At 42.1% G+C, this 21415-nt stretch overlaps 1 protein-coding gene across 4 annotated transcripts; it reads left to right on the top strand.

The window, feature by feature from the left end:
- The first annotated feature begins 1835 nt into the window (after positions 1-1835).
- vegfaa (vascular endothelial growth factor Aa) lies at positions 1836-18059 on the top strand. 4 transcript variants are annotated; one of them, XM_037075622.1, is made up of 7 exons: positions 1836-2558; positions 4078-4120; positions 7780-7976; positions 8786-8862; positions 8965-8997; positions 12333-12464; positions 14985-18059. In XM_037075622.1, exons 1-7 carry the CDS (start codon positions 2493-2495, stop codon positions 15004-15006), a joined length of 570 nt encoding a protein of 189 aa, XP_036931517.1. In that variant the 5' UTR covers positions 1836-2492; the 3' UTR covers positions 15007-18059. The 4 variants fall into 4 exon arrangements, with proteins under 4 accessions (XP_036931517.1, XP_036931519.1, XP_036931520.1 ...); XM_037075623.1 differs by lacking the exon at positions 1836-2558 and adding an exon at positions 3878-3990; XM_037075624.1 differs by lacking the exon at positions 12333-12464 and having other exon boundaries at positions 8965-9001.
- Positions 18060-21415: the final 3356 nt, after the last annotated feature.

Genomic DNA, 21415 nt, shown 5'->3' with positions numbered 1-21415 from the left:
AAGAGGGCAGCAATACACTGCTGGCCTGTCTCATCAGCCTTATCCAATGTAGAAGAAGCAGCACCAGCATTGTCTGTTATGTTGGTGTCGTTATCACTATTGCAGAGCTTACACGCTGTATCTGCCAGTAAATACTATGCAATTCCAGTACAGTTGGTGTCACGTTTCAGACATAGAAAAGAAAACCATTCTTTTTTGCTAACACTAGTAATGCTACGATAACGTCTATCAAGAAGGTAGAAAAAACCTCCAACAAAAACTTCTCCAACTATGTATTAATTACATAGAGATGTCCGTAAGGTTGTCACACTTGAGGTTTTGGCCGCCATGAAAGGGTTTAACTCTCCGTTAATGGTAGCCTTTGATTTAGTTGATTTAGTTTGGTCACTACACTCAAAAGAACTGAGTCTGGTATCCAACCCTTAAAGTGCTGTTAAAGTTGTTATTCCAAGTGTCTGCCAACGTTCGACAAATAGAGATAAACCTTTCTGTTTAATTACGAGATCCGCTTTGGTAGCAGAAACACACGTCTCGCTCAGAGGTCTAAGTCTCACTCTGAAATCTCGGGAGGCGAGTTTTTACAGTTGTTGCTTTATATAGACTGCCGTTAAATAGTCATCCATGTCTTTAGAGAAAACATTCTAGCAGGCAGTTCCTCTGAACTCCTGACTCTGACTCTGACTCTGACTCACGTTTCCACCACCATCCTCCTGTAACGACTCAAAGCTTGTTGATTTCTAACAAGGGTGTTTTGGATGACAAAAGGCTGTTACTACTTATCAAAAAGTTCTGACTGTGGGAATGGTTTCTGTAATCTTGTCAGACGCTTATACTAGACGTGACTTTGACGAGTGGAGTTGCCCCGACGGATTAGGATGCAGCTATTTGCGGCTGCGTTGTAGCTGAGGCGATCTACTAGACTGATTACAAAACTTGTGACAAGTCAGAAGCATTAAAACACAAAAATATTTAAATATAGGGCCCAGCACTGGAACTTCTATCATCATCGCACTCCTGTAATATAAACGTGTGAAAATGTTAATCCACAGTTAATAGTAACCACTGCATGTGAACACATGAATAGGAGAGCCTTCACCAGGCTGGACAGTATCGCCCCCCACTAGATTTGTAAAGAACTGCAATAAACTTGAGCTTCTTTGCTTTGGTTCACAAAAGTGGCACAATCGCGCAGACAGTAAGGTAACTTAGCACTTTCAAATGAGAGTAACTAGTAATATGTCATCCATTACGCTTTGGAAACATCTTGTCCAGCCCTGGTTGTGATAAGGCATCTAACTCTAAACTACTGTAATGTGACGGGCTGCCTGAGAATAAATCAAAAGTAACTGTACATGGCACAGTTTTTTAGTTACAGTCTGCAATCTAGAAATCTTTAGGTAATCAGACTAAGAGAGAAATTAATTGATTGATCAATTTCATATTTCCTTGAATGACCTTGACATAATGATATCTGATGCTTGTAAACGTTAAAGGTATTAAATTATTATAATGGTAATAATAATTGTTATTATCACTATCATTATTATTATTATTAGACAGTAAAGCAAATGTCATCAAGTTCAAACACTTGATGTTTAAAGGCTAAATCCAGTCATAATAGTGCGTATGACATCAATGAATGAATGAAGTGACACACACGTACACACAGACAGACACGCGCACGCTCACACGCACTCTCTCTCTCTCTCTCTCTCTCGCTCTCTCTCTCTCTCTCGCTCGCTCTCATTGGTTCCTCCCAGTCGCCCCGCCCTGGCAGACCGGCTGGTCACCTTTAATAACGCCTGAACCCGAGCAGCCGCCAAGAGAAGAGGAGACTGAACGCGAGTGACGCCGGCACCGCTGCTGAACCGGAGACAAGTTGCTGCCGGTGCACACCCCCTCCCCTTCACTGAGAGAAGCGAAAACGAGTAACATCAAAAGGGGGCACACACACACACGATAGGAGACACAAGAAGAGGATTGCAGAAGAAAGCAAATAAAGGATCACACTATACCGGCAAACAGTGCCTGCTGTAGCCGCACACACGCACGTACGCGCGCACACACCGTCACGCTGCGGGATCAATGAGTGTAAAGAGAGACACCGGTGCGTAAAGTTGACGAGTTGGCCTGCACGTCTCCCCCTCCCATTGTCAACATCATTACTGCTGTGCTCCCGAGCTCTCGGCTCCAGAGTGGATTTCAGAACCCGACCGTACAGTCTTTGTCTGCGGATGAGCGAGGCTCGTTGTATGGTGCGGTCACCAGCGGAGACACTGGAACAGACGAGCCACCTGCGTGTGGATGACATGGATTTGCTTTTGCTACAGCGCAAACTTGCCGCGGTTTTTTAAAAAAAAAATATATATATATATGTATATTTTTTTGACTGTTTGAGTGTTTTTCATTTGATTTTATTTATTGCAAACATTCTTCGATTTACTATTAAACGACCGCTGAGATTTCAAGACTCATCGTGCGGAATTACAACCATGAACTTTGTTGTCACTTTGGTACAAATCCTTTTGGCAGCGGTTCTTCATCTACCCTCAGTAAAGGTGAGTCTGAGACTGTGTGTGCCTGGTCATGTTCATCAGAATAAGACAGGGCTTGTCTGTTGTCTGCCACACGTGCTTGTTCTGCCTGCTGTTCATTATCTGTAGTTGCGCTACAAAACAATGTGCTCCCATCCTGAGAGAATAAACATGCGGGACAAATGCTCAGTGATTCCGTGGACACGTTTCTCCTGCCTCCTGGTTTGACCGTGCGAATCAGCTATCAGCGTTGTCTTGCTGTTTGCATGCGAAAGCCTCGGTCTCACTTTTGTTCGTATAGTTGAATGCCTTTCTTTTCTTTGCCAAGCCAGACTCTGTTTAAAAAAAAAAAAAAAAATTCTTTTAAGATCTGTTTGAACGTGCTGGATAGCATAAGTACCGAGAGCTTCTTCTGATTCTTTAAGACTGATCATTCAGCAGTGTTTGGTTCCCCGTAAGTTGGGAACCAAATAAAATTAGAAATAAAGCTCAAACTAAGTTTGGCCACGTCCCACTAAACTGGGTGTCCTGGACAGTGCGATAAAATCCGACAAGTGTAACTTTACTTCGGCCAAAATAAATAAATAATAAATCCCCTCGAACCTGGTGAGTCATTATTAAATCTGTGCCTGTTAGTAGTTTCGGAGAGTGTGGGGTTAAAGTGCGCGCTTTGTGGACGCAGTTGTGCGCGGCCCGCCTCGCTGAGCAGCTGTGTGTGGCTGAGCTGCTCCTCAGCCTCGGGCTTTAGTCCCGCTCTGTTGGTTCTCACGGTGATCCGGAGTGTGTGGAAGCTGAGACCCGGTTTCTCCTGTCCTGCCGCCCTGTAGGATGCCCACCTCGTTCCCACGCAGGCCGACCCGCTTTTTCTCACGCAACATCTCCGCCAGTTACAACAGCCACGTAAGGTGAGCGGAGAGCGCGGCGCCGTCACGTCACCTTCACGATCACAACAAAGGCCTGCGGGCCCTTTCAAAATAAAATGAAGCGCCTCCAAATGGTTTGAAATGAATGTGTTCGTTTAAAAACAAAGCGTGAACTCTTTACAGTTGTTGGACTTGTAAGTGTTAGTCACATCAAACTTACACATACTTAAGACATCAACTGTACGGTGTTTTACATGAACTGCAATGGTCAGTTCCTTGTGTTCATCCTGAAATGATTAAGCATATGAAGCAGACGTACCTGACTGCAAATAAGTGCGTGTGATTTTAGTGCACTAATTGTACGTTGAGCTGTTTGAGCAACAGGCGGCCATGCTTTTATTTTGAAGGATGTCAGCCACCTTGACACCTTTGTTCCTGATGATCCTGACTTATAGCTGTTGTCGCGGTGTCATCAGACAGCTGATTTGCTGCCCTGTGGTTTACATTTTGATGTAATGAGCTGCCTGCACCATGACACCTTTACATACTCAAGCATACTATAATGTGTACATCAAGGGCCAATGAGAAAGATCGTTAGTATTTATGGGCGGTTTTATAGATGCAACTCTGCATGCAAATGAGAACTATTTAACAACTGCTCTGATCTGAATCTCTTACAGACTGCCAGCATTAACAAGGGAGTGGAGAAGAGTAAAAATGAGGGTAAGTTTTCTGCCTCTAACAGAGCTGTCTGTACTTCTTTGCCTATCCGTGCAAGCCAGATGACCATAGGGCCACCTAGTGGATATGGGATGAACATTTGAGTCTACGGTACCCCAGACTGAAAGTCTGAAGCTTTGGCATGTGTAGGGGGGATTTGTTTCTAAGTATGAATCTAGGAGTGTCTTTGCTGTGCAGAAGTGGACAGCAATTAAAGTTTCCAGCAGTGAAGAGTCTGACCTGGGACTTTGAATCACCATAAAAGTGGTGCAGATTTTAAAACAAGCGTTAATGTGAGAGATCAAGGATCAATCAAGGCCTCTACAGTGACTCACGGGTGTTACGTAATTGTCTGTTTTTTCCACCAATCTGAGGTGCAAGAACACAGTCACTACATGAAGACAGTCAGCCTTGGTTCAATGCCATACTCATGTTTGTTTGACAGTGACTCTGTTGTGTTGAGGCCAAGGTTAGAACCGCTGGCTGGTGATGGATGGAGACACTTATTAGACACGAGCAGTATCAGTGGACAAGTTGTGTGGTTGGCTTCAGTGTTTGGGGAAAGGGAAAGAATAAGGAAGTGTGCCATCTGTCTGCTGCTGACCTTCACACACCCACACTGTCAGAGATCACCCCACCTGTCAAAAGCTGTCATATACGTTGAGATAAGACTGTGGCCTGATACTCTTGCTGGAGAGCTTTGAACCATAATTAACTAAAGTCCACCTCAGCAAAGGCAGATATCAGTTCCTACAAAAGATGTGAAAACAACTCACAAATAAAGAGGTTCAATTTTTTTAGGGTTAGGGTTAATTTCCTGGCCAGTGTAACTTTTAACAAACATTTCTAAAACATACTTTAAATGGTTAATTTATCCACATTTGTGGGTAAATATAGAGACTCTGAGATGCAGTTGTAAATCCTGTAAAATGTATCGGAGAAACTGGAGATAAGACATTATTATTATTATTATTATTATTATTATTATTATTATTATTATTATTATTATTATTTAAACCATGTGGAGTTCTAAGACACTATGCTTGATACTCACACACAATAGCTGTTAGCAGATACGTTCATCGTCAGTTTGGGTCTTGTCATTAGATTTGCTGATGATAAGACATGTATAAAGTATGAACTGACTTCTGGATGATGTAAGACTGAGCAAATCTGTGCAACCTTGGTCAGGAGGTAGAACCAGTTGAGTGTGTTAATCTGAGGCTGTTGTCTCCCGAAAGTCCCGTGAACAGAATCCACCCAGCCCGTCTCAGCAGCAATCACTGAAAACAGCTACTGTCTGACAATTTAGCCTTTGAGGGCAATGGCCAATGTGTCAGGGCTCCTGGTGCAGCCAGCGGGATCCATTAACTGGATATATGGCTGATGTATGTGATCAGCAACTTCCGACAAAAGAATGGAGTTTATAATCTCTATAAATAGATGTCTACATTGTATGCACGCTACAAAAAAATAAGACAGTAAAAAGCCAAGTCATTGTCAGATGAAAGACATCGTTTCTGGACTGTTTACCTATATGCAACTATAGCACTTACTAAGAAGGAACCAGAAAGCTTCCAAAGCCAAAATCTTGACTATTGCCCACACATTCTTTAGCTACATACAGATATCTGTCTATAGAAATGATCTTGTGCGCAGCTCTCTGTGTGTTTTAGAGCAGTGTTTTAGCTGCTGCTGCTGGCCAGGTCACCCTGGAGCCTAAACTGAGGAGCCATTCATAATAGAGCTGGAGTGACACATGGCACCGCAAACTTTGTTAAAAGATCTCATGCGGCCCATTTAGTGACATAATACAGTTTCTCTCTGACTACAGCCAGTCAGCCTCCAGGACAGGATGGTTGAAATACTGCAACAAAGACAAATTAAAGTCACAAGATTCCATCTGTGTATAATTTCTATATATGTTTTAATATAATCATGAAGCTAATTGACTAACAGTCAGTGCAGCATGAGTCCAGAGGCAGAGCCTCCCCAGGGTGGGCTTCCTGGGGTCACATGTCAGAGGTGAACCCTGGCGCCACAGTGCTTGAGGTCACGGGTCCCCTGACTAACCAGGGGTCAGGAGTTAGCCAGGGGTTGCTGGGAACCGTCTCTGATCAACTGTGGGTTTATTCTTGGCTACACAGGAGGTGGAAATACGTAGCGGGCTGGTAGGTCCCATAGGTAGCTTACTTACAGTGAAACTCTCGCCATAATGCAACGTAGGCTTTTTTTGTGAATGTATATGAGTCAAATCTTCATGTAAAAGCATTTTTAATGGAAACAAATTAGCAACAGCATCAAACTCACTATTTTTAAAACACTAAGAAGGCTCGACACAACATGAAACTTTGCTTGTAGTATCACCAGGGTCTCTACACATGAACTCGAGCATTGAGTACATTGTTTGTGTACAAAGAGTTTACTAAAAAGAGAGTTTTTGGATAACTCACGTTAGCAGACATGTCCTCCACTCGCCACCGTCCTGCCAGTGAGAAGTATCGATCTCAGAATGTGACGTAACCTGGAGGACAGTTAAAGTGGACCGCTCCTAAAGCTTAGTTCTGTATAAATGCACGGATAATTCATTGTTTTATTGTTAGCAAATATTGACCTTAAAGGTGAAAAAGGAGCCTCATATAAGAAATAATACTAAAATCAAAAGCCGGAAAAGTCACATGAGATCTCGGGTGGATAGTCGTTGCTGGTAGCGTTCCACCTTAACTCTCCTCCAGGTTACGTCACATTCAGAGATTGATACTTCTCGGCTGCCATGATGGCGGCCAGTGGAACAAGCTACTGCTACGGCCTTCTTAGTGTTTTAAAAAGAACAATTTTGATGCAATTGCTAATTTGCCCCAAGCACTCCTGCTGAAAATGAGTTTGACTCGAAAACAAAAATACGGCAAATCCTAAAAGTGCCTCTTTCATCGTAATTATGCTTTTACGCGAAGGTTTGACTCATATACATTCACAAAAAAAAGGCCTAAGTTGGATTTTGGCGAGAGTCACTTTAAGTCTTTGAGAACTTTCTGTTGTTGATCTTGCTGTTGATGTTGCTTGGTGTCATTTTTGTCGCCGTTTTGCACAGAGATTGTTGAAACATTGCTGCTACATATTCTATATTATTTAATTCTAAGGGTGATGAAAATATGATGAATTGTTGCTTCTTCATTGTATTTCCGCTGAGGTGACATATTTCTGTGTGTCCACTTTAGTGTCATCATTGCAACTGAAATATTCCCCGATATGTCTGTTGTGTTAGCTTGGGTACTCTTTCGTCACATGGCCATACATCCTGTGTTGTTAAATGTGGGTTGCTTGGAGTTTTTGATGAAGTGAAATGTAATGTGCACAGGTTGGTGATGTTTTTAATCTCTGACTTTTAGCCAGTCTGATCCAGACTAATTTGTTTTTTTTCCGGCAACAGTTAAGATTGTCACTGGCACAAATAGGTCATGCTTGCTGATCGGGACACAGACCTTTTTTAATGTTCGCTTGCTGAGTTCGTCTTGTTGTTGATATCTGAATGTTTAAAGAGACAGGACGTCGGGATTGATAAATATCCAGTATTACATAAAACTCCTCCAATCTCTTTTCTCACTGGTTATAATGATGACCGCAGCAATGAAAAGATGATCGATCCTCTTTTCTTTTTGCAGTCATCTCTCTCGAGAAAGTCATCACCAAGAGTATGTGTCAGCCCAGGGAGGTGCTGGTGGACATCTTCCATGAGTATCCAGAGGACACAGAACACACTTATATCCCTTCCTGCGTGGTTCTTAACCGCTGTGGAGGGTGCTGCAACGACGAAGCAATGGAGTGTGTACCCACAGAATCCAGCAACGTCACATTGCAGGTGAGCCCAGGTCCCATTTAACTTATGTGATGAAGACAGCTAAATGATCCTTAGAGTACAACTGGACTTCATTATGCACTTCAGACAGTAGCACACCAGACTGGTCTTTGGTTTTAGTTGTTGCAGTCTGTCATGCACTGTTTGCATGAGTCGGCCCTTGTTAGCAGTTGTTTTGCGGAGATGGGTCAGTTGACATCATGTGATTTAAGCATGATATTCAATGTCATCATGTTACTGACTTTCCATACCTGGGTCACATAATGACAGCTGACAACATCTCCACCCACCCAATGAAGACCATGAAATGGCGAGCTGCAGAAGAAGCTGGTAAATTTGACAGCACAAATTAGTAGCTTGCGCTCCAACAGGTAGGGTTTGGACAGGGCAGAGAAAGTGAAGCGGCGAGGCATGGCATGTCAGTTATGTTGTTTACCCCAGCAAACTGTGTGTTAGTGCTGCCATAAAAAGGTCAGAGCCTGTCCTGCCCTCCGACAAGGCCTCGCTGGTCGCAGTAAACGTTGGTTACAGAAGTGCAGAGACGTAAAGCAACACAGACAGTTCACATTTTGGGGTTGTTTGGTTACAGAGCGGTCAGGGCCATAGTGTTTAGACTGTTGGTTACAGAAAGTAAATGGTAATGGACTGTCACATATAGCGCTGCTTTAGCCTTAGCAACCCCTCAGCATACTTGGACACGAAGACTGCAAGGATCCTCTGATTGTTTGAGCCACAGCACCCCTGATGAAAAAGTGCTGTTACTGTTGTTTTAATTTAACCTTGCCTTGTTATGTCCTCTGTTTCTCTTCAAGGTAATGCGGTTTAGACCACTGGTAACGCAACATACTATCCACCTAAGTTTCACAGAGCATAAAAAATGTGAATGCAGGTAAGAGACTAGACCTAGACCTCACATTCTTCACCGCACAGAAACAGTGATGATGGAATTTAAAGCAAAAACCTAAACCACTGTGCTCTTTTTTCATTCCAGAATGAAGTCAGACATTCAAGCAAAGAAAGAATAGTAAGTACGTGTTCTAAGTATTTTCTGTTTATTTCGTCTGTTTTAAATAATTGGGGGTGGGGTGGGATGGGGCTGGGCTATTACTGTGCCAACCTGGGATGCACATTTTCATTAGTAATTGTACCTGATGGTCCTGAGAGTAATGGTGGTGGGGTAAGGCGGGCCAAATCAGCTCTATGAGACGTCATGTTTTGAGGTACAGCGTAGGCTACAGAACGGAGCCCTCAGAGCCTATCCTCCACCTATCTTTACAGGGCTCTAACTCTCTGAACATGTTCTTTTATGGCAGAAGGTTTTAGTGCTTTATGGTGTAACAGAGTGAGTGATTGAGGTGTAGCTGGCTGGCTTCAGACCACCCGCTGCTGTCTGCTCTCTGACTCCAGTTGCACAAACCCGACCCTCGGCCCTCGGCTACTTCTTCAGTCTAATCATAGCAACAGGTGTCATGCAGTTAACCTATTTTTATTTTTAGTGGTGTAAATAGAGGATGAGCCTGGGGACGAGCTGAGGTGCCGGTGATGGTGGTGAGAACTCAGCGCTGTCAGATTGTCGCACCGTGTGTGTGTTTGACGTACGCCTACATGTGGTTTGTGTGTTGAGGCTTCTCAGTGGTGGGTCAGGTCGTTTAATTGGATAAGAGGAGTGCGTGTGTGCTGAACTGTGCCTCGGCGGGGTAAAACCTGATGGATTGGTGGAGGAAAGATGGGATCATGTCGGCTAAGTCACTCCCGTTTGTCACAGGGCTGAACTGAGCTGAGCTCTGTCCAGCCTTGTTGGATGTCTGCCTGTAACTATGCACGTAGGCAGCTAGTTAACCCTGCGGCGGGGTGGAGTGGCGCTGCCACAAAGGGGTTGTGCTCATTCATGCAGTCGGTTACAGCAAGATATATCCGGATACACCTGGCTCAGTCCCATCTCGTGGATCAATATCCACCCCTGCTCATGGGGAGACTAAATTAGAGCAGATATTCTGTTGGTGTTTGGCTTTATTAATTCCTGACTGACCCCTGCATGACTACAACTGCACCTGCTTCATTTTACTGCTCCGTAAATTCCATGGTTATTATATGGTAATTACCGAGCAACATGTTTGAAATGTCATTGAAATTATCCCAAACTACCACAAAATCACCTCAACATTCATCTAAAATGAACCCAGCATTAGTTAATAATAGTATTCTGCTATTTTTCAATGTGCAGTTAGTAAATAGCTGGTAGTTTTTTTTAACATATTGACAGGAAATTTCCAGCTGGTTTCTGCTTAACTTCCACTCAGCAGGCCAGTAAACAGAAGTGAGTTGTTGCAGCTTAATTTCCAAATGGTTTCTCCCTCTGCAGGTCGTTTAATTGTAGGTAATTTAACCATTTAGATTCTCACCACCACTCCTCCCCCCTCTGTCTGTCTCTCTCTGTCTCTCTCTGTCTCTCTCTCTCTCTCTCTCTCTCTCTCTCTCTTTCACACACACACACACACACACACACACACACACACACACACACAGTTATGATACACAGGCACTTTGTAATGACTCATTTGTTTGCTAATGTATTGTTGTCTCAATATATCTAAAGAGTGACATTTAACCTGAGTGGTGTGAAAACATTTAAAATGGAAAAGTAGCAACTTTATTCTTAATTATGACGTGTTGTGTTGTTGTTTGAAAGTTGGACAGATGTGCTGAAATGAGGTAGGTGAGAATGTAAATGGTTACAAATGTGTTCTTCAATTTACCGACATGCAGACATTGAGCAGAAACCAGCTGGAAGTTTCCTTGAAATTAATTGATTTATTAAAGTAATTAGCAGCTATTTTATAACTGCTTAGTGGAAAATATCAGAGTATTATAATCAAGGAAATTTAAATATTGTCACTTGGTAATAACCAGCTCCTTGCCATGATGCGTGTGACCTGTCAAATGAAGTGGCTGTCAGGGTAGGGCTAGCCACAACAGCAGGACTGCTGAGGTATGAGCCAAAGCAGCAGATTGTCTTGGGATCAGCATGGGAATTTCTCGAAGGTTGACACAAAAGAACTGGGTATCTTTAAAGTGATTCTTTTGTACTCAGGTTTCATTTGTTATCTGCGCCTACTTCAGTATCAACAACAGCAACAACGTTCACTCCACTTCTATGTCAAAATGAAGCTGCCATGGCATTTCTATGAGGAATGGTTATCACTGAGGCCGTCTGCTGGTCTGTAGTGTGCTGCACTGATAAGTGCCTGTGCTTCTACTTTCTGTTGGTTTCTGTCTGTGGCTGTTTATCTGTTGCCATTTTTCCTGTTGTTTTGGGTGATAGGTGCTTACAACAGCTACAGTCCACAATGAAAGTGCAGAAGTACTGACACGTGGTGTGTCACAGAGACCTTGAGAGGTTCATTGATAAACTTTGCTTTGGGTTTCTCTGCTGTTGTTTTCATAGAAGAGTTCTAGAAGGAGATGCAGATTTGATCTTGTGTTGAATATGTCCTGTGCCAAGCAAAATCAGTTCTATGAGACAAAGCATCACTCTTTGTTATACCATAGCAACTTCCCTTATATATCTAGTTGTTGTGTCTCTGGCGTGACCTTCTATCTCACTGTTGCAGATATTGCAACAACTATAGTGTCTACCTCAACTTCAGAATAGTAGATGTCAATTATTCACCTTGGTCCTACTATGGGACAAATCCTGGTGTCACCTGCTGTCACTGCTTTCAATATTTTGTTCAAAGCACAAAATACAAACCATGTACGAAGTTGAATTTAGACCAAATCACAGCCACTCCTCAGACCACTACACAACAGAAGTGCATCATCAGTTAAAGACATACCTTCTAGCAGGTAGCCCTGTTCTAATGTTCTAGCCTTGACACACTGGGCTGATGCCTGAGGCAAATATAGTGTAATGTAGATGTAATGGAAAGACGCTATTGTTGCTAAATTTCGTGATAACTGCTAGTAAATATAGCCGTTAACTTGTTAGCTCGGTTTGCTGTCATAGGATGCTGGGAGCCCTGATGTGTTGTTCCGTGCCGTAAAGCAGTTACTATCATCTACTGAAAACAGCGTCAAACTTCTGTGATCATACCAAGCTACACTTATACAGGGGTCAACGGGCAGGAGGACTGCAAGAGTTGGTGTGTTGGTCTTATATTGTATTGAAACTTCACATCCCATCACCCTGCCCTGTGTGTAAACAGATGCACATATTGTCTTTGCGGTGCGTTTCTCAGTGAGTGGTTGGCTTGGGGGTGGGGGGGGGTGTTGCATGAGTGTCTGTGTCTGCTCTTCCTGCAGAATTCGCTCTGTAGCTTAGATCTCTCTCTGTCTCTCCCTTTTTTGCTTCCCTTGCAGCCACTGTGCTCCTTGCTCAGAGAGAAGAAAGCGCTTGTTTGTGCAGGACCCTCTCACCTGTAAATGTTCCTGCAAATTCACACACTTAGACTGCCAGTCCAGGCAACTTGAATTAAACGAAAGAACTTGCAGGTTTGTTTGCCATCCATACACGATAAACAACACGCCTTGAACCCTCTTTTTTTTTCATTCCACCCCTCCGCCATCTCTGTGCAGATGGATTTCCTGCATGCTTCTCCTTGCTTTTTGATGTTGTCTAGGTGTTTGTCGATGAGTACCTTGTGGCTCTGTGGTTCTCTGTGCTTGCATTGTCTCCTGCTAGATTCAACAGTCTCATCAGATTGAGGCGGTGATCGTGTGTTGAGTTTGCCACCGAAATGTTGGTCATCAGTTTGAATGTTTTAGGTGTTACACACAGCTGCCTGCATGACACTGTTATTTAGACCGGAAACATTGCCATCATTTATGTGTAATTTCCACAATGATTTTGCCATTCGTCTATCTCTTCCATCATCACAAGATGTTGTTAAGATATGTAAAGGCTTTTGAAAGGGTTCATGAGCCTAAGAGGATTTAAAACCATCCCAGCCTGTAGAGGACTGTGTGAACCTTTTTAAGGCTTGATTAAGCAATATTTTGTCACTCACTAACTGACTTCACAGTCTTGGTTTTATTTATCCAGGATTTAATATACATACTTACTGCTACCCTAAATGAATGCACTAAAAACAATGTTTGTGTGAAACAGTTGTTTCTGCATCAGTCATTAGAATCCACTGACATCACTGTGAGCAGTGTTCACTGAGACTGTTCTTTCAGTAGAAAGTAGTTCCGTGAAACTTTTCAAAAGTCATTTTTCAGGGCATCCTGAGAAGCTAAATTTTAAAAAGAACAGTTCACCCTATGAAAAAAAATCATCTTGGCTGATGGAAAGTCAGGTGAGGTTTTGTAGTCTACAAAATATTTCTGGAGCTTCACAGAAGAAACAGTGTTGCAGCATTCACCTAAACAACTGACGTAGATGGGCACTGGGCAACGTACAAAAGAGAAAAAGTAATCTCTGGAATACCAGATACCCCAAAATGATTGGAAAAGACTGTATTTACACCTTCAACGCTTGGCCGGGCTCATGCACCCCATCAGACAGGATGTGTGCTATCACTAAGCAGCGGCAGTGAAAGTGCAAACACTGCCTTTGCAAATTGATTTGGGATCTCAGGGCTTCTTTTTCAGAGCTACTTTAGTTTGGGAGGATGCTGCACACTGCTTTGCTGTGAAGCTCCAGGTATGTTTTGTGTACTACGATTCTATACCCAACTTTCCACCAGCAAGTAGATAACGAATTATTTTTTCTTTTTTTGGATGGACTTTGCTTTTAAGGTGCATATCAAATGTCTCTCTCCCCGTTTCCTCTCATACTACTGACCGCTAATGATATGAGGAGGAAGGCAGAAACCCCACAGACAGGTATCTGGATAATTACAAACATAACTTGAATGTAAAAGTTAATTTCTGATACCAACCTGATAGAAATGCTCCCAGAGCTGTCCAGGTCTTTTTACTGAGCAAATCTTCTCTACTGAAGAAGACCATGAAATACAGCTCAAATCTTTTGAAGGGAGTTAGTTAGTAGACCTTCAGTTTAGACCTTTTTCCAAACTTTGTATGGCCAGATACCAGTAGAAGGAACTGAAAATATACACCGATCGCTTCAAATATCAAATATCAGTGTTATGGCTGATTGGTATAGGTCTTTGATTAGTTTTTTGAAAGGACAAAAGCCATCAGTCTGGAAATGCAAGTTGTCATATGTCAGTGATTTTATCTACTTATGAACGCAATGTCATCTTGTTTGGTTTCCAGCAGGCAAGGAGTCAAAAATGAATTCCCGTGGGTTAGCTTTGACAGGGGTTTTCCATGATCATTCATTCAATGAATTTGTTTGCCGGTGACTGAATACGAGAGATAGTGTTCATGCTGCATGTCACATCTACTGCCTCTTACTCTGGTGTTTTCTTAAGTAAAAAACTGTTACTAATGAGTAGGGTGAGACTCATCACCCCGACTGTGCAGCACATAGAGGGGTGCTGGGGCTGCTGCGTCTAGTTAACTAGCCTGTGTTTCATGACCTCTCCTGACCCAGCCACTTCCACGACCTCTGACCCCCCTAGGGACCCCCCACACTGCTGTGGATTTAGAGAGCCACACACTTCTTGGGTGAGGTGACCACTCACATGATTCCAATTGGCTGCTCAGTGCTCAGGAGAGAGAGTGGAGGGGGACCTAAGGGTGTGGGGTCTCTGGAGCTAGGGTTAGGTGTCAGTTCGCCCCCACCACTGCACCTAATCCTACCTCCCAGTTCCAGCTCTAAGCCTGCCCCTCTGAATCCTGAACCACCACAGTCCCAGTGACATGAGGCCTGGATAAATTGTTCATGTTTCAAAGATCTTCAGCGCCAAAAGTACATTTCATACACAGCAGAAAAAGGACAAAGAGGCGGAAACTGACCCAGCCCATCCACCCACATCCCCCAGCACCCCCTCACTACCCACCTCCGCTCTTTGTTTTGCACCATCTTTAAATCATCCCCTTTTTGCATGGAACCAGTTTGCTGCTTGTCACTCATCCAGATGTTCATCTTGTCCTCCACAGATGTGACAAACCGAGGAGATGAGACCAGCAACACTGTTATGAAGGAATTCTTTTCTTGGCACAGCACTTTGAAACCTGAGGATGCATTCCCTGCAAGGACACGAAATGACAACGCAAGACAGGACATTCTGGATGCAGATCTTGCCACAGTCTATTTTCCACCTAAAGATGTTAATATATATGTACATATACAATAAGTACATCGACAATGTGTATTGCTGCTACATAAAAAGACACTATTTAAAGAGAAACGAGTGCGCCACCGGCGTGTGAATGGGAAATGTTTCAGTGGCGTTCTGCCCATGGGTAGAACTGGTACAAGAGATCTTTTATTTTATGTATCACTTCACTGGATGCTGGTCTGCTGTGGATATGAATATCGTAATATTTCTAAGTAAGAAAAACTGGTAACTTCATTGAGCGGTGCAGTAGAAGCCAAACCCGCCTCTGAAACCTGACAGAATAGTCTGAGAACAGACAGAGGGAGGACAAGGAGGTGGAGGTGGAGGAACGCCTGTTGTACTTGAACTAAATGGCAGGTCCAAGAACTGTTTCCCTCTGTGACATGATGTGAAGAATCCAGCTGGTGTGAGAAAACACCTAAAAAAGTCTCTCAGAGTTTCCTGAAGTGACTGTGGACACAGGTTACATAACGCGGTGATGGATAATGTGAAGATGACCTTCTTTCCTCGTGGAAGGGTTATGCGACGATGGCAAGAACTGGACTAAAGGCTCGCTAATGGTGAAGTTTTGCCGAGTAAAAAGATGTTTGGTTTGGGTTAGGGTTGGGCCTATCCTTCAGTGTGGGCAGTTTAATGTTGGAGCAAAGTTTCTTTCAGGGTTAAAGGTAACAGACCACTACCTGTTTTTGGTCCTGAGTCCTTCAAGTAACCCTTCCTTGGCGGGAAAACAGATGTTATTCTTCTTTTTGTGCACAGAGTTTATTTACATTTTGAGGTATATTGTTCCTTTCACCAAATGTCTTGAGACCAGGCTGTCTAAAGGGATATTGCTGTAGGTAAATACGGAGACAAGTAGTAACTAAATGAGCTGATGAGCTGCAAGTTCAGATCAGCATCTCACTGTATAAACCCACAACCTTCCTTATTTCCTTATTTAATGGCTCTGTGTGTTCCAAAGAAATAGGCAGGCATCCACAACAGAGCAGTTTATCATAAACGATCTGTATATACTTACAAGATATCCCTTTGTCTAGCACACTACATCTAATTTATAGAATATGTTCAGTATTCTGTGCTCTGATATTTATATACAGTGTTATAGTTGTTTTTGTTTGTATTCCTCAACTGTTCTCAATCTGTCCAGAGATTGAATGGAGAACACGTGTGACTGTAGGCTCCTTTTCTGTGGGAAAAAGGACTGATAGACAAAGCTTTGACATTCCTGATTTCAACTAAAGCTGTGTTACTCACCAGCCGGAGGGGGATCATGGTGGGCCTGTTGACCGATAGAAACCCCAGCCTGCGAAATATGCGTGCCTGATGCGCCAACACAGGTGTTTTTCATTTTGGACTGGGGTGGTGGACATGTGGTTTTGCACTTGTGGGCCGAGGACACGTCATATGGAGGACTGGAGGAGTCTCGTTGCTGCTGCTCAGCTCGATTTGAATTTACTGAAGACTGTCCAATCAGAGTGACCCCTCTAGTCTCAGCGGTGGTGGTAGGCGGCACAGATTTTTCTGACTTCGACCCAGGCGCTAACATAATGTCCTCACTCATTAGTCATGCCCTTGAGATAGTAACACATGGACAGGAATTAATCATTTGTGCTCGTGAATTAATAACTAGTGTGCCTAAATGAAGAGTTTTTTTTTTTTTTTTTTTTTACCCCTATCCTTAAATGAAACAATCATGGAAAATACTATGAAGGAATATCAAAGGTAACATTTTATTAATGTCTAAAACCTTGAATGCAGGAAGTTCATGTATTTCAGTCAAGTACAGCAGCCTGGGCAGCGGCCTTAAGCTTCTAACTTTGATGCTCTGCTTTCTCCTTGGGCTTCCTTCTTGTAAGTGAATTGCTCCATGGTCAAGATAGCAGTAGAACATATTATGACATATTATGACTTTTGGACTGTTATTGACACTTTCAATATGTCACATTGTGGTAAGGTTTAGGAAAATATTTTTTTTAGTTTTTTTGCACAACTTAAATAAATACAAAAATAACAAGGTTAACAAACATTATACAGTGCAGGAAGAGACAGAAAACCCAGAAGGGTTATCTGAAGCCTTCTCTTAATTAATATTAATATATCACAGAATTATAGAAAACGTAATTGAAATACAAAGTTACGTAATGTGAATATTTGATTTGAGAGTACAAGCTGCTAGGTCACAATTCGAATCATTCTACATTCTGTTTGCTCCACACAGCAGTGTGTGTGCAACCAGCAGCCTCAGCTGGCCAACAGAGTAAACATGGAGTGCCGAACAACACCCAGTGTCAACTGCATGTCACTGTGAGTGTTGACTGTACTTAGATAAGTGAAGTGAATGACTTAATGATATCAATTTAAAGTGAATTAAGTCAGTTAGAAAAAGGCACATCGGCACCAAAATACTAACTGAGCACCCACAACAACCCGATTAAAAGGGTTGAACTGCTAAATGTTCAAATGTATACGGATGTATAGACAGATCAGTCTAGATTTGAGTGTTTTTCCCCAACAGTGACACATTTCCCTATCAAGCATGCTACCTGTGTTCCTGTTAGTGCCAGCTGTACCACTGCCTTCATGTGAACCGACCTTCTGTGCTGCCACCCTCAGACTAGAGGCCTGACATTGTGTTCACATAGACTGGCTGCTGCCTCAGCACCCGTGCCTCTCCCGTCCTCTGGTGATGACAACATTCTATTTGTATTTAAATGACAGACTTTTCTTGAGTTTGTACAGCCACACATTTTTAGTATATTTTCACATTAATATATTTATTGTTGCTGTAAATGTTTTACAATAGTACTACTCTGTTGTTTTTAGTGTAACCATTAAAACATATTTATTTTGAAAATACCTTGATTTTTCTTATTAAATGTCAACTAGTTTGAAAGCATATCTCTTCTGTGTGTAAATAATGGTGTCAGATAAATATGTTTCTCATCCTGGTAGATCATTAACAGACACGGTGTGGCCTCCAGACAGACCAACAACTGTGATCTGCGTCAGAGCCAGGCCTGGAATTTCATCATTTTAGGGGCAAGGCCACTTGGCCTTTCGTGTTGTCAATTATTTTAGGGCACAAAGGCCAAAAGCCAGGGCAGCAAGGCCATAAAATGAAAAAAAAAAAAAAAAGATTTTAAGTCCATGTTCATAATTAATTTAATTTAAGGACTAAGAATGTATACATATTTGTGAAATTGATACATAAAACAAGCTCAGGCGAGAAATGTTCAACTATGTATTTATCAATTCATAAATGCATTTATTTTTATTTGATATTTATTTTTAACATTTACTATAAAGTGACTAGCATTTATGCCAGGTTATGCGATTAATCAGTCACTATCGTTTAAAGATTCTTGGCATTGGAAATCTGCAGGAGCACAACCCTGGTTGGATTACATTGTTTTAACATAAACTAATAAACTAAATGTGATACATATTTGAAAAAAAAAAAATGAAAAAAGTAATCATGTGATGTATTTAATAGCACTAATAAACCCAATGTTTTAAACATAGAATATTAATATTAATATTAATATATGACCAGGTTTATGTATTTATAAGCAAACAATATTTTTTCAGTGTACATGATGAACTGATTCACCGAACAGTATTTAGCTAACAATTATTTTTGTTTTGTTAGATAGCTAACAAACAATCAATCTACAGTAAAGGTATATGGTTGCATCTTTAAACATAATTTACCACTCACCCCTTTTAAAAAAAACTCCATTGTTTTGCAGTTTTTAGCTGCATCTGCAAAGCTTTTTTAAGGCCCCTCTCCCTCCGTTGTTTGCTTGGCATGGTGACTGCTGGGGGTAAATGAATAAAAGTAAATATAATGTTGTAATGAAGCCAGCCACCGGTGTTAGCCTACCTGGCTACCATTGGTGCTTGACATCAAGCTAGCAAGCGTTTGTTGACAAAAATGTTGCAGGCTGAAGCTACGGTCGGCACGTTAAACACTGGGTCAGCGTTGTAGCAATATACTGTACAAGCAAGGCGTATTGCGTAAATTTAACGATAACTTTAGATTTTTTTTTTCGCTTCTCGCTCATGCAGATGTTGGGGGTGCGTTTGATGAAGTCTCCTGGTTAGCCAGTGATAGAGTGATGTCACACTGTCACTGTAGCCTGCCTGAGCGGTGCATGTCAGGCTCGAATCGAACCTACCGCTGGTGATGTACGCATCGTCTCATTTGATGTTGCCAGAATGTCATAAAAAGACGCTTTTTTTTTTTTTTTTTTTTTTTTCTGCAAAACATGCCAGTGTTCAAAGCCGTGTTGACAGGGAAGAGGCAGAGGAGAAAACTGCAAAATCAACTAGGGCAGTGCAAGCAGGGCATCAAGGCCACTGTGGCCTTAGGGCAGATATTTTGGCCATTGGTCTTGTAATTCCTGTGCTGGTCATAGCACAACACCAACTTACACTGCATTATGGGTTGCATAAGGTGATGACATTTTACCACTGACTAATTAGTTTGTGACAAAAGCATTAACACTAAACCAAAGATTTCCTATAGCTGATGCTAGCTAGCTATATAGCTCATTGTAGAGGAAATGGATCAAATGAATGAATAAGAGAAGATGCTGCAATACCAACCATAGCTATTACATGATGTGGTCTGGGACGCGCATACAGGCTTCCTTAATAAAGTCATCTAGGTCTTAAGTGTAAAAAAAATATGGATGGAATTTATTGACATAGCAAGGTAAGTAGATGATGGAATTTTACAGTATACTACAGTATGTGAATATGAAGTCAAAGCTACATGTTTCTTCTGTATTTAGATTATTTCGTCATCTGTTCTGCCAGAGACACGTTTTTCCATCTTATTTCATGTTGAAACAATTTAATTTTGTGCTGCATGCTGGGATGGCTATTTTTATTTTATTTATCACCCCCTTTACTCTTTATTAGCTTGTGTTCTCTTTTATGCCCAGAACACACACACACATGTTTTATATGTCAGATTATTTGTATGACAGCTTTTCTGGCTTCATTTATTAAAGCTATGTCAGGTAAACTTAACCTTTAGTTTTAAGAACTTGTGAACTTTGGTCCTGCTGCTGAATGACAGCTGCCTGGAAAACATGTGAGAGTTTCTGTAACACAAACTCCTGAGTCAGGAGCCATAAAGACAACATGGGCGTGCTTTGCCACCCCTGAGGTAGCACTTTCACAAAAGATTAGGAATTAATGATGATTACAAGTGCTGAAGCACTTCAGCATTGAATATTTGAGGCATAAATAAAAGCCAGTACGATTGCTGGGTCCTTGCAGCTAAATAATCTCAGAAGAATGATCTGATCTGTGATCACAGGAGGCTAGCATCCTCCCGTCCTGCAGACAGCGGGTGCTTCCATCACGGCCACCGGCATTATGTGCCGGCCACCAGGAGAGTGACGGGAGCAGCTAGCTCAGCCAAGTCAATACCTGAGCTACATGCAGCATACATGATTCACTTATTTCATAACTAAAGCTACTCCACAGCTGGTATTATCCCTCACAACTGATAAAAACTGGGCAGAGGAGTCATTGGGGAGCTTGTGGTAATAAAATAACTATCAGAAAAGTAACTGTATGAAAGAAGTATGGAAAGTAAGTACATGGAGGAGGCTCCCCTCCTGCATGTGGCTCCAGCACCTCTATCTGACACGCCCCCAGCCTTTCACAGCAGAGAGAAGTGCTTGTTTTTCCATGATTTTGAGACCTAATTTTATATACTTAGAGATTTTTTTAATCTTTCAAATTTGGCTCAGTGGTCAATGACGCGTGTTTCTGTTTACAAACTCATAACACAAATTCATTTCTGCTTTACACGGACTTTAAGAAAACTAAAAACATCAGGCCAACTTTGCCCTCATGTTAACTTACAGAGTTTGAACTTTCAACTGCTCCTTCACTGATTCCAGAGTAGGCTGGGAACAAGATAGCTGTCATATCATTTACTCAGAGAAATTTCTGGACTGCACCTACACAGCGCTGTTCTACCATTAAGCCTCATTCAGACCACATCAGGTGTTGCAACAAAAAACACCAGTCCTCCCATTCATTTAAATAAGTTGAGTGTGTTTAGGCTGCAGCAGTGTGGAGTGTTGGGGCTGCTGGTAGGGGTGGGCGATACCACAAAATTTCGATCTGACGGTAGGGGCACACTGATCGAAGGGATCAGTTTCACTGTTCTTCACTGTGCTCATTGATTTATATTTCATCAGCAAATAGAGCTGTCTAAAAACGTTCTGG

Source organism: Acanthopagrus latus, chromosome 17 (assembly GCF_904848185.1).
Source record: "Acanthopagrus latus isolate v.2019 chromosome 17, fAcaLat1.1, whole genome shotgun sequence".
Lineage (NCBI taxonomy): Eukaryota > Metazoa > Chordata > Actinopteri > Spariformes > Sparidae > Acanthopagrus > Acanthopagrus latus.
This window is presented reverse-complemented; position numbering and strand designations above follow the sequence as displayed.

Coding starts and splice junctions, on each gene's coding strand:
- vegfaa (XM_037075622.1), top strand. CDS start 2,493: ATGAACTTTGTTGTCACTTTGGTACAAATCCTTTTGGCAGCGGTTCTT. Junction 7,977..8,785: donor CCAGCAACGTCACATTGCAG/GTGAGCCCAGGT, acceptor TTTCTCTTCAAG/GTAATGCGGTTTAGACCACT. Junction 12,465..14,984: donor TTAAACGAAAGAACTTGCAG/GTTTGTTTGCCA, acceptor TGTCCTCCACAG/ATGTGACAAACCGAGGAGAT.